General features: G+C 45.8%; 1 protein-coding gene across 2 annotated transcripts in view; it reads left to right on the forward strand.

Moving 5' to 3' along the window:
• The window catches only part of Scnn1b (sodium channel epithelial 1 beta subunit), a 56,814-nt gene that overhangs the window by 25,321 nt on the left and 18,665 nt on the right, over positions 1 to 12,828 (forward strand). Inside the window, exons 1-2 of one of the 2 annotated variants that reach the window (XM_031388161.1) lie at positions 1,876 to 1,963; positions 12,072 to 12,390. In XM_031388161.1, the coding sequence (XP_031244021.1) occupies positions 1,885 to 1,963; positions 12,072 to 12,390 (398 nt within the window). In that variant the 5' untranslated portion in view covers positions 1,876 to 1,884. Of the gene's footprint in view, positions 1 to 1,875; positions 1,964 to 12,071; positions 12,391 to 12,828 lie in introns of those variants that run through there. The other variant, XM_031388162.1, reaches the window with a different exon arrangement.

Genomic DNA, 12,828 nt, shown 5'->3' on the forward strand with positions numbered 1-12,828 from the left:
TGATAAGAACAGTATCAACTACTGTCCCTGACATCTACCTGTTAAAACCACTATGTGCAAGAGTTCCCATGGAGCAGCTCACTGGACCCTGACAACAACTCCAAAGGCAGAAAGATTATTATCCTCACTTGCAGAGAAAGTTAAGACCAAAAGATTCTGTGTTAGCTCTCAGCTACCGATAAAATCCCTGAGACAATTAACAAAGGAAGAGTTTGTTGGCCTCGTTGCTTCAGAGCACTCAGTTCATGGCTGCTTGGCACTTCTGCTTTCAGCCTGGTATAGTCCTGTATGACAGTAAGGTATGATGAAGGAGGCCTGCTCAGTGGCCAGGAACACTAGAGGAAAGGGGAGGGGCTGGAGTCCTGGTATCTCTTTAATGTGGCCCCAGTGGCCTAACTTCCTTCCACTGAGCCCCACTTCCTCAAGGTGCTGCCATTTCTCCATAACACCACAGGCTAGAGACCAAGCCTTCAATATGTGGCTTTTGGGGTGCACCCAAGATCTAAACCCATTTTTATCATGGACTGAGCCCTCCTCTAAGGATGCAGAAGAATCACCCATTACTGGGTTTTAATTGTACTATCTGCCTCTGGTTAGGGACAGCGGTCAAAATGTGGAATGTAGCTATGCTGTGAGTTGACATCTCTGATGCCCTCTGATGGCACTCCCTCTCATGAAGAATAAGAAGGTGACTCCATCATCACCCCATTACTGGATGAGACCAGAGAGCAACAATGGCAGGCTCCTCAGGAGCAATGCCACCCAGAGGTCATCCTAAATTGTGGGCATTAAGCCCAAAGGACATTCCCACATCACTCATGAGTATAACCATTGCTCCTGTACTTCCAGAGAGGGGAGGGACCTGTCCATTACCTGCCACAGGGAGTGACATCAGCATGTCATTGCCACACATGTTAGCATTCCAGAGCTGGGGTGAGTATCAGTTACAGTGCTCCTATGCCAGCACTTGCTGGGCTTCTACCCCATCATAGTACACAGATAATGACGTAGTAGCAGCACGAGCCACAGTAACTACACAGGGAAGGGTAGGGGCAGGGCTCAGGGCTATACAGCCTGCCTGGCATGCCCAAGGCTCAGGGCTCCATACCCTGTACCACAGAGAGACCATGAGAGAGAAAGTGAGAGTGGGAACCAGAAGAGGCAATGTACATTGTTGGATTGAGTCCTGAGCAAATAAATAAATAAAAATAGACATATAGACAAAATAAATAAATGAGCATAAGCCAATAGATACCAGTGGGCTCTCCTCTCTCTCTCTCTCTCTCTCTCTCTCTCTCTCTCTCTCTCTCTCTCTCTCTCTCTCTCTCTCTCTCCCCTGCTAAGCATCAAATCCACAGCCTCATACGTGGTATACAAGTACTCTACAACTGACCTCAAACTAGTAATCCATTTCAAAGTAGTAATCCTCCTGCCTCTGCTTCTAGAACACTGGGTTACCACTGGCCACATGTGAGCACTCTCCCTCTCACTTAACTGTACACTATACAGCAGCTCAACTGCAGCCTGTGAGTCTCCCCTCCCAGAAGGCAATGCAAGAAGCCACCTTTACTACCATTTCCATCTGTAAGTGCTGAGCTTGGCTCTCTGAGAGAACACCTAGACATGGGCACATGTGTGCACACCTAGGCAGCCACCCATTGCTACGTTTGTTACTTCCCCATCGCCCACAGGAACAGGTGCAAGGTGTCAGGTGTCCTTTGAGCCTGTGGGTGAGCGATGGCTGGTTTCTATTTCCAGAGCTGCTCTGACTCACTGAGACTATGAGCACACCCCACTGCGTTCTCATTACCTTCTCTGAGAAATGGGCCTAATTATTATCTGGACCAGCATTCTTGCAAGGATGGCATGCAAACACACAGACACATGAGAAAAATGCCTTGGAGGCATTTGGGCACCTCTTGTGTCCTTGGACAGCAGGTGCTTCAGCCAATGAGAAACAAAGGTAAGAGAAGGTGAGTTTCTCTTGCCTTAAGCTTCTCTTAACTCTTGAGAGTCAAACCCAGAGCTTCGCACAAGCTAGGCAACTATTCCACCACTAAGCCACATGCATGGGCTCTGGCTTTTTTACATTTGTATTTTGAGTCATGTTCTCACTAAGTTGCCAGGCCTGCTCTGAAATTTGCTGTGTAGACCTTGGACTCACAGAGATCTGCCTGCCTCTGCCTCCCAAGTGCAGAGATTAGGAGCATGCACAACCATACTTGCCAAAATGATTTTGAGTGGCTCCCAAAATAATCTATTTTTGAGTGTTTTTTTGGGGGGGGTCTTGGTGCTTCAAACTTGTTATTTCACATATATACTGTCTACTTAGTATCCACAGCACCTCTCAGGCTGAGGCTACATAGATTTCGGTGACAAAAGACAGTTCAGTTGGTGCACTGTTAACGTGTTACACAAATCAGACAGAAATGCTTCAGAGGCTCAGCAGGCATGGTGGTGACCCAGGGATGCCAGATGACTCAAAAACCATTGAGTTGTTACCTGTAGTACCTAATGTAAAACATTTGCAGAAAACCCTCCTATTAAAGGTTCTCTTTCTTCTTTTTTTTTTTTTTTTTGGTTTTTCGAGACAGGGTTTCTCAGTATAGCCCTGGCTGTCCTGGAGCTCACTTTGTAGACCAGGCTGGCCTCGAACTCAGAAATCCGCCTGCCTCTGCCTCCCAAGTGCTGGGATTAAAGGCGTGCGCCACCACCACCCGGCTAAAGGTTCTTTTTTATTTGCTGCAAGCACATACTTAGGGCATGGTGTTCTAGTGTGACTCTGAGATGTCCCACAGGCTCACACTCTGAACACTTGCACCCTGGCTGGTGACGCCACAGGGGAGGATGGAACCCTGACGAGGGTACATGCCGCTTACCACAATGGGGTCCAGCCGGCCACCCTGCCCCAGCTTTCCTCCCTGCTCTTAGGTCCACCATGATGTGAGAAGCTGAGCTGTACACTACAGCTGCCCTGTGATGCTGTGGATTGGATATAGTGGACCACTGTGATGGACTGGAGCCCTCTAAAACTGAGCTCCAATAAGTCTTTCCTCCCTGAAGGTGCAGCTGTTGAGTAGCTAAACCACAAAGTAGGGTGATGGCAACAGTTTTCTATAAAGGGTCAAGTCATTAATATCTTGAGTTTTATGAACTATATACATCTCTATCTTTTCCTTGTAAGACTGTAAAATTAGCAGAGCATTGTGATGCAGGCCTTTAACTCCTAGCACTGGGAGGCAGAGGCAGGTGGATCTCTGTGAGTTCCAGGTGCTATATATAATGAAACATTGCCAAAAAAAAAAAAAAAGACTCGTGGCCGGGAGTGGTGGCACACGCCTTTAATCCCAGCACTTGGGAGGCAGAGGCAGGCAGATTTCTGATTTCGAGGCCAGCCTGGTCTACAGAGTGAGTTCCAGGACAGCCACGGCTACACAGAAAAACCCTGTCTCGAAAAAACAAAAAAACAAAAGACTCAAGTGCACTGTCATGGTCAGCTTTTACATGAGTCTCAGAATTCAAACTCAAGTCCTTAACCCTGGCCTAAACCAAAAGCAGCAAGTTTTGGGTTCGGTGAAAGACCATGTCTCAAAAAATATTGTGGAGAGCAATAGAGGAAAATACCAGATGACAGTCATTCACAGGCACACACAGGTACTTGTACCTACAAACACACAACACACACACATACACACACACATAAGAATGTATAATTTACTCTTAGTGAAACAGGCTATGAAGTATGTTTTGAGCTGTAATTCACAGGTTCGTGCTATAAATGGGGAGTTTATAGCGTGTACTGGATTCCAGAGCCCCATTTATTGACTGCATTTATTTACTAATGGCTTTGCGGATTTACTCACCCCTCCCATTCTTGATGTCCTCGTGAACCCATGAAATTTTAATATACAATGTGCCTCCATTCCGTGCAAATCTTTTTTTTCCACATTGTAAAGGTGTTAAAAGTGCCCCATTATTGGCAGTGACAACCATTCCCAGGCATCCTTCTGACCAACTCCAACGGACTTTGATATTTCCCTTTCTTTCTAGTGTGATGGTAGCTCATGATTACTTTGTATTTCCTACAACAAAGCCAGTATCAATTGTTTGTCTAGGAAGACCCAATTGCTTCAGTCTGCTGTGGTACACAAACACCAAGATGCAGGTGCTGGGATGCACATAACACTTGAGGAATCAATGATGCCCAAAGATCCTGATGGCTCCCTTCAAACTCTCCTTTACGCCAAGTGTAGTGCTACACACCTGTGATCACAGTGCTCAGCTGGCTGCAGTGGAAAGATCCCATGAGCCCAGGAGTCCCAGACCTGCCTGGGGAACAGAGTGAGACTTCACCTGTTAGAAACAAAGCCTCACCTTCAGCTTCTCTTGCCTAGCACAGTCAACCACACCCCTGGCCCTGAGATCGCCTGGTCCTTGAGAACAAAGCCTCAGTCATGTTCTGTGGCTCCCCATCAAAGACACAACCATGGAAACTTTCTCAATAACCAGAGTTAAACCTGTGCTCAGGTTAATTGTCAGTTAAGCATTAAACCTGAGTCTCTTATACTTAGTTCCTCAAATTATCTGAAGTTTCCCTACAAAAATAAATACAGAGGAGTTACATGGAAGAATTTCTGAAATTTACAGTGGTCACAGTCAGTCAGTGTAAAGAAAGCAGCTAGTAAAGGAAGTACTGTGGGCTAGGTATAAAACATCTACAAATGTGGGCTGGGTATAAAACATCCTCAAATGGGACCAGTTAGGGGAAATGCGGGATTCTTACAGTAGTTACTGCCTTGCTGGGTTTTCTTTTCAAAGTTAAAAAAAAAACAAAAAAACAAAAAACTAGATTTTTATTTAATGTAAAATCTCACCCATGTGAAATGACAACAGACATTTTGTCCAAAGTTTATTGAGCTGTAGTTTATATACAATAAAAATACAGTCTTTAGGGACTAGAGAGAGATGGCTCAGCTGTAAGAGCCCTTGCTGCTCCTCCAGAGGACCTGGGCTGGATTCCCAGAACCCACATGGCAGCTTACAATTGTCAGCAACTCTACTTCTGGGAGACCTGACATCTGTATTCATGTAAACATTCATACACACATGTAGATAAATTTTTTCAAATTTTTAGAAAGTAGTCTTTATAAATACATAGATTCATGCATCCAAATTAGTCACTATCCCAGGGGCAATCTAAACATGTCCGTCATCTCCAGAGGATGAAACTTCGGTGAAACTTTCTTGCCAGTCCTTTCCTCTCAAAGACACAGTAGCCTCCAGTCTGCTCTCAGCTTTTGGCCAGGGTTTTCTGAGGGAATTTTACAGGGCGTTCTCTTGTGACTGGCTCGATTTACTCAGCATAGTGATTGTGCATAACCACCCATGTTGTAATGTGTATTAATCATTGACTCCTGTCTATTGCTATAAATTATCCACTGTGGATATTCCAAAATTTCCTTTATGGATAGATGGAAATTTGAGTAGTTTCTTCTTAGAGACCATCATGGAGAAGGCTGCTGTGAAGAGGCACAGATGCCTTTGTGTATGCACACACTGCAGGTTTTCTCAAATAAATAAAATTAGAGTTGTTGAATCACATGAGATGTCATTCAACTTTATTTCTTAAGGGAATTATTTATTTGAATTTTCATCTTTTTGTTTTTGGGGCATTGAGTTGTGTATGTGGGGTCACCATGTGGGTTCAAGGGATTAAACTCAGGTTTCACTGCAGTCACCTTTACCCACTGAGCCATCTCCCCGGCCATTTTAATGTATGTCTCTTTGCCAGCTAGTTTTATGTCAACCTGAGACAACATGGAGTCCTCTAAGAGGAAGGAGCCCTGATTATGAAAATGCCTCCATCCAGGCACAGTGGTACATGCCTTTAATCCCAGCACTCAGGAGGCAGGGTCAAGCAGACCTCTGTGAGTTCTAAGCCAGCCTGTCTACATAATGATTTCCAAGACAGCCAGAGCTACAGTGAGACCCTGTCTCAAAAAAAAAAAGTCTCCATAAGATCTGGCTGTAGCTGTAGGCAAACCTATAGGGCCTCTTAATTAGTGATTGACATGGGAGGGACAGCCTATTGTGGATGTGGCCATCCCTGAGCTGGTGGTCCTGGGTTCTATAAGAAAGCAACCTGAGCAAGCCAGTAAGCAGCATTCCTCCATGGCCTCTGCATCAGCTCCTGCCTCCAGGTTCTTCCCCAGCTTGCTTTTGTTCATTGCATTCCACCACAGCAGTAGAAAGACAGTCTCTAATTGTTTTCCAAAGTCATTCTGCCACAGCTTCCACCCTGCATGTTGCTTCACAGCCTCACCAGCCCAGAGCTGTTGGCCCTCCTGTGGCTGGGAAGTAGTTTCCTGCTGTGCCTTGATTTGGTTTTCCCAGTGAGTAAAGATGCCAAGACATTTTTCTTCTGTTCATAATCTTCTTTTATGATGTACTTTTTAAAAGATTCATTTATTGTTATATGAGTACACTGTAGCTGTCTTCATACACACCAGAAGAGGGCGTTAGATCTCATTACAGATGGTTGTGAGCCACCATGTGGTTGCTGGGATTTGAACTCAGGACCTTCGGAAGAGCAGTCAGTGCTCTTAACCTCTGAGCCATTTCTCCAGCCCCTATGATGTATTTTTTAATCTTTTGACACTTAAGTTCTCTCTGTGCACTCATGTATATTTGTGTGTATGTGTGTGTGTGTCTACTGTACCTACATTATGCCTCTTTGTAGTCACCCATGAAGAGACCAGATGAGGATGTCACTTCTCTTCTTATTCCCCTGAGACAGCATCTAACTCTGGAGTTAAGGCTGACAGCCAGCAAGTGTCATCAAACCTCTTGTCACTACCTTCACAATAGTGTGGTTAAAGGCACATGCACGGTCACATTGAACTTTTTACATGGGGACAGGGAATTCAGACTGAGGTCCTCAAGTGAAGCAAGTGCTCTTATGAGCCATCTCCAGCCTCCTTTTCCCATTTATCTTTGATTGATTGATTGATTGATTTTTCGAGGTGGGATCTCTCTGTATAGCCCTGGTTGTTCTGGAACTTGTTCTGTAGACCAGACTGGCCTCCAACTCAGAGATCGGCCTGCCTCTACCTCTCGAGTGCTGGGATTAAAGGTGTGTGGCACCTTTTCCTATTTCTATGTAAGGCCACGGGTTCAATCCACAGGACCACCAGACAACAAAGAGAGTTGGCTCTGAGGATGGATTTAATTCATTCAAATGATAAAATGGAGCTGGCAGCATTAGTTGTGGTAAGTTAGTGGCACTAACTTCATATTGGTGAATTTGGTGTCTTACTATTTTTAGATGTTAGCTGGTAGACAGTCACACACATTTTTTTCAGGGAGTGCATGAGATTTTCATCCGTGAACACAACAGGTAACAATCAGATCAGGGCAACTGGTACATCTGTCACCTTAAACACTTACCGTTTCTTTCTGCTGTAACAGTGACAATTCTCTCCACCTATTCTTAATATTCCATTAGTTATCAACCAGTCAGCCATTGTCGGACAGAGAATGAAAGTCATTCCTCCCGGTCCTGTTAACAGACCCTCCTTTCCACTCTCTCCCGCATCAGTCACTGCGCTTTGTCTGCATGCACAGTTGTGCACCACGTGCATGCAGTGCCCACGAGGAGCCAGAAGAGGGCATCATATTCCTTGGGACTGGGGTTACAGGTGCTTAATGAGCCACCACATGGGTGCTGGAAACCAAAACCTTGTCCCCTGCAAAGCTGCAAGCGCTGAGCTGGCTCTCCAGCCCAGTTTACATTCTTCTATGGGTGAATCATGTTCCGTTGCTTTTTATTTACTGGTTGGGAGTTTTTATTCACTTATTTACATTTTTGCTTGGTTGGTTTTGTTATGAGGTTCAGTCTTACTATGTTAGCTACCACATTTTCTTTATCTCTTCAGCTGTGGTTGGTTATCTGAGCTGACTCCATGTTCTAGCTTACCTTCTGATTCGAAAGAGGATCTATATATCTGTCATTCCAGTTCTTTGTCAGACATGGATGTCACAAGTGCCTTCTCCACTCTCTTCTTCCTTCATTTTCTCAACAGGTTCCATTTTCGGGGGGGGGGGGACTGTAGTACTAAGGATACTAAACACTAGGCAGGTGATACAGTATTAAGCTTCCTCTTCAACCATTGATTGGTTGGTTTGTTGATTGATGGAGATAAGATCTTACTAAGTTTCCCAGGCTAGCCCTGAGCTATGTAGCCCAGGCTTGCCCCTAAGCTTGAGAGCTTACTCCTTCAGCCTCCTGAGCAGCTGAGATTACAGATGTGACTCAGCACACCTGCCTCAGCGATGACTTTTAAAAAGCAAAAACCTGGGGGTGGAGGGGTGCTCAGTTGCTAGGGCACTTGCTAAACAAGAACCAGAGTTCAATCCCAAAACCCCACATAAAAAAACAGGTGCGGTGGCTCACACTTGTAATCCCAGCACCAGGAGGGCAGAGACTGAAGGTGCCTAGAGCCAGAGAGGCCAGCCAGCTTTGTCTCCCCAGAGAGTTCTAGGTCAGGGGGAGAGCCTGTCTCAAAGAAACAAATACTCAAGGTTGCCCTCTGGCCCACATACACACACACACACACACACACACACACACACACACACTAAATAATAAATAAATGTGACTTAAAAAATAAAAACAAATCCAGTAGCAGTGTGCTGTCTGCACATCTGATAATAATAATAACAATAATAATAATAATAATAATAATAATAATAATAATAATAATAATAGAAATGATGATAATGATGGATAAGGATTCAGTTCAGTGACAAAACACTTGCCTAGCATGTCCTGAGTTTGATCCCCAGATCCAAAAGATTATATTAATTAAGCATACACCCAGAATCCCAAGACTACAGGTGGTTGAAGCAGAGGAATCAGGAGTTCAAGGCTATCCTCAGGTACATAGGGAGCTCAAGGTCAGCATGAACTGCAAGGTTCTGCCTCAGAACACAAACAAGCAAACCCAGTGAAAACACAAATGTTGCTTATTGTAGCTGGAAACTGTATCTGACTGTACTCTAAGCCCAAGGCTCCACTGTTGCGCTAGGAGATAATCCAGGATCAGAGACCTATAAGGAGCCTGGATTCTCTCCTTGACTGAACCGGAAGGATTAAATAAGAATGGAAAAGGTCAGGACCCAAGAGATCCCTTGCTTACTTCTGCCACAACTCACTGGAACCTAGTGGTGCTGGTTTCTGTGAAGCTTTGGGGTTCTGGAGTGTTCCAGACAGACCCACCTCATTCTCCACACACTTACCAGTCATAAGAATAATGTGTGAGAGGAAGTGACGTCTGAGGCAGCTGCAAATGGTGGGAAACACTCAGGTGCTGACACTCTTACAGTGGCTACTGTAACTGTTAGAAGAACAGAGGACTGGCCGGCTGAGGAGCACTGGGGCTGGAGGAGTGTTTGAACACTCACCTTATAGCTATCATGGCTTGGGAGGCCATGGATTTGATTCCCACAGAGAATGAAGGCCATAGAGATGGCAAGGTCCCTGGTGCTCTGGTCCCTTCCTGTTACAGGAGGAACATGCCACTGTATGCAGACTGGGCGTGAACCCACATGGACAGTGCAGATAGGAACTCCTGGCTTGTTATATTTGGCTGTTCTGGGTGCGATGCTGGGCATTGTTAAAGATTCAAAAGCTTCTGCCTTTCCCCCTCCCCCACCATGCTTGACCTGTTAAGGAAGGAGCCTTCAGCGTGAATAATTATAACACAGGGTAAAGAGAAGACTCCTTCTGTTAGCCTTCTAACAGTTGCAAATGACAAATTCCCAATTTGGATCAGCATGGGGTCAGCGGGTACCACGTGTCCCACCACAGCCTCCCCAGTAGGAAGCTGCCCTCACAGCAAAGTGAATGTCATTGCAGCTCAGAGTCAGGCAGCTTTGAGGAAGAGAAGGACTCTGCTGCTGACCTTGAAGATGGACTAAGCAGGGGCAGGAGGAGCCAAGGGCCGGGGTGACTTATGCCAGGCCCAATAAAACAGTGCTCACACGCTCTGCATGAGCCCTGCCTCCTGTGTCTCTGGGAGACAGATCCAGAAAGGTCTGAAAGTCTTCCCTGACCCACAGCTACCACCTGATGCTCCAAGCCCACCTACCCCCATTCCAGCCTGACCTATGGAGCCGCTGGAGTATTCTTTCCAAATCCAAGATCTAATGCCCTCACCACTACCACACGCACACCCAGCATTGAGTTTGTCCCTCTGGACCCAGGGAATAGCAAAATGAACAAGCTTCCTCTACCCACTGGAACTCCCATCCTACAGGCCAGTTACATACGTAAACTGGGGGTGACAATCAGACCGTGGACTTCTGTTTTTTGAGTCAGGATTTTATATAATCAAACTAGCTTTGTACTATGAGCTGGGAATGACCTTGAAACTTCTGCAGGAGGCTGTAGGTTAACATCACACACCCAGTGTGTGAGCTGCTGGGTCTCAAACCCAGGGCTTTGTGTAAGCTGGGCAAGCACTCGACCAACTGACTACATCCTAACCTAATTCTTTTCTTTTATTATTTATATCTTTTGTAGTGTTGGGGATGAGAGCTCAGGATCTCAATTCATATTCATTCATACTCACATTCTCTTCTTCTCTTCCTCTTCCCCTTTCTTCTTCTTCCTCTTCCTCTTTTTCTTCTCTTCTTCTTCCTCCTCCTCTTTCTTCTTCCCCTTCTCTTTCTTTTTCTTCTTCTCTTCCTCTTCCTCCTCCTTCTCCTTCTTCCTCTTCTCTGTCCCTCCCCATCTTTCTGGCTATAGAGCCCAAAGCCTCCCACAATTTAGACAAGTGCTCTATCACTACCCTAGACCCCAAACCCTTGCTTTTTATGAGACAGGGTCTCACTCTGTATAGCCCGAGGTGGCCTGGAACTCATGGCAAACCACCTGCCCCAGCTCCCAAATGATGAGATTACAAGCAAGCACCACCATGCCTACTCAGAGACCTCATTTTTAGCCATTGCCTTCTCGTGCCTCTAGGATCTCAGAGTGCAGAGCCCCAGCCTTTATGCTGGTCCCATTGGGAAGGTCAGCATTTCTGCTGGGTTATTTTATCAGCACCAGTCCACTGCGGCGAGTCAGAATGCCGCCAGCACCTGCCACACTTAGGGAGGTCAAGCTCTGGACTTTGCACATTTTTTTTAAACTTCTAGGCAATTCCATAAATTAGCTGCGACAGAGCTTGAGGTAGAAGTCAGTGACAGAGCGCTTGTCTAGCATACATAAGGCTTCAAATTCAGCTCCTCTGAAAGGAGAGGAGGGTGTGGGGGCTGGAGCGACAGCTCAGCAGGTAAGCACTTGCTCCTGAACCTGATGACCTCAGTTCAATCTCAGACTCTCATGGTGGAAGGAGGGGATGGATTCCTGAAAGTTGTCCATATGTGTGCATGCACTGACACACTCAGGCACACGATAGATAGATAGATAGATAGATAGATAGATAGATAGATAGATAGATAGATAGATGATAGATAGATAGATGATAGATAGATAGATAGATAGATAGATAGATAGATAGATAGATAGATAAAGAGAGATAGATGATAGATAAAATTCTTAAGTAATAATTTTAATTTTTTAATGAAATTGGAGAACTAGATATGTCAACATTTTATACAAGGAAAACCTGGGCTGAGAAATTTAGTAACTGGCCCATTATGCTGGACATTCCATGGTGTCAAAAACTTCTGTCACAAGGAGGAGTATGGTGGTACATGCCTGTAATCCCAGAGCAAGGGAGAGAGAAGAGGAGAGGAGAGGAGAGGAGAGGAGAGGAGAGGAGAGGAGAGGAGAGGAGAGGAGAGGAGAGGAGAGGAGGAGAGCCCTTGTTTGATTTGCTTATCATTGAATCTAGAGACACTAGTTCAATCACGCTATAGTCACTCACTAAGCGCTTTTCTGTCAGATGGATAGATGGATAGTCAGGTGGGAAGTACACTGAGGAAAGGACTGGTCTAGTGACCAGCCTCCAGGCCTGTGACCTCCTCGGCAGGGTCCCATCTAATGGTGTCCCATGTCCCGGCAGGTGCCACCATGCAAGTGAAGAAGTACCTGCTGAAGTGTCTGCACCGGCTGCAGAAGGGCCCAGGCTACACCTACAAGGAGCTGCTAGTGTGGTACTGCAACAACACCAACACCCACGGCCCCAAACGCATCATCTGCGAGGGCCCCAAGAAGAAGGCCATGTGGTTCCTGCTCACACTGCTCTTCGCCTGCCTGGTGTGCTGGCAGTGGGGAGTCTTCATCCAGACCTACCTGAGCTGGGAGGTCAGCGTCTCCCTCTCCATGGGCTTCAAGACCATGAACTTCCCAGCAGTCACCGTCTGCAATTCCAGTCCCTTCCAGTAGGTGGTTCCCGGAACAAAGCTGGCTCTTCTCTCCCCTCTTCTCCCTGGCCCCTTTCTCCCCACAGTCCTTCTGTTCTGTTCCTCCTTTTTCTTCCCTTCGTTTCTTTCCCTTTTTGCTTTCATCCTTTTCAACATGTAAGAATTTAAAAGTCCTAAGCTTCCTGGATTTAAAGAAGCCACAATATGGTTACATCTATATAGCTTTGGGACAGAGGAGAGGTCAGCCTCTGCTCCGTGCCTCGACACTGTCTATCTTTTTAAAAATATTGTATTTAATATCCATATATTATATCCCTGTGTATAATGCATTTGGATAAAATCCATTCCCCATTACCTCCCCTTCAGCCCTTCCCTCCTTATCCCCCCACCTCCTCTTTTCCCTCCCAATTTCACATGCACTCTCTGGCTCTCTGGCTCTCTCTCTCTCTCTCTCTC

This window comes from Mastomys coucha, unplaced genomic scaffold (assembly GCF_008632895.1).
Source record: "Mastomys coucha isolate ucsf_1 unplaced genomic scaffold, UCSF_Mcou_1 pScaffold21, whole genome shotgun sequence".
Classification (NCBI taxonomy): domain Eukaryota; kingdom Metazoa; phylum Chordata; class Mammalia; order Rodentia; family Muridae; genus Mastomys; species Mastomys coucha.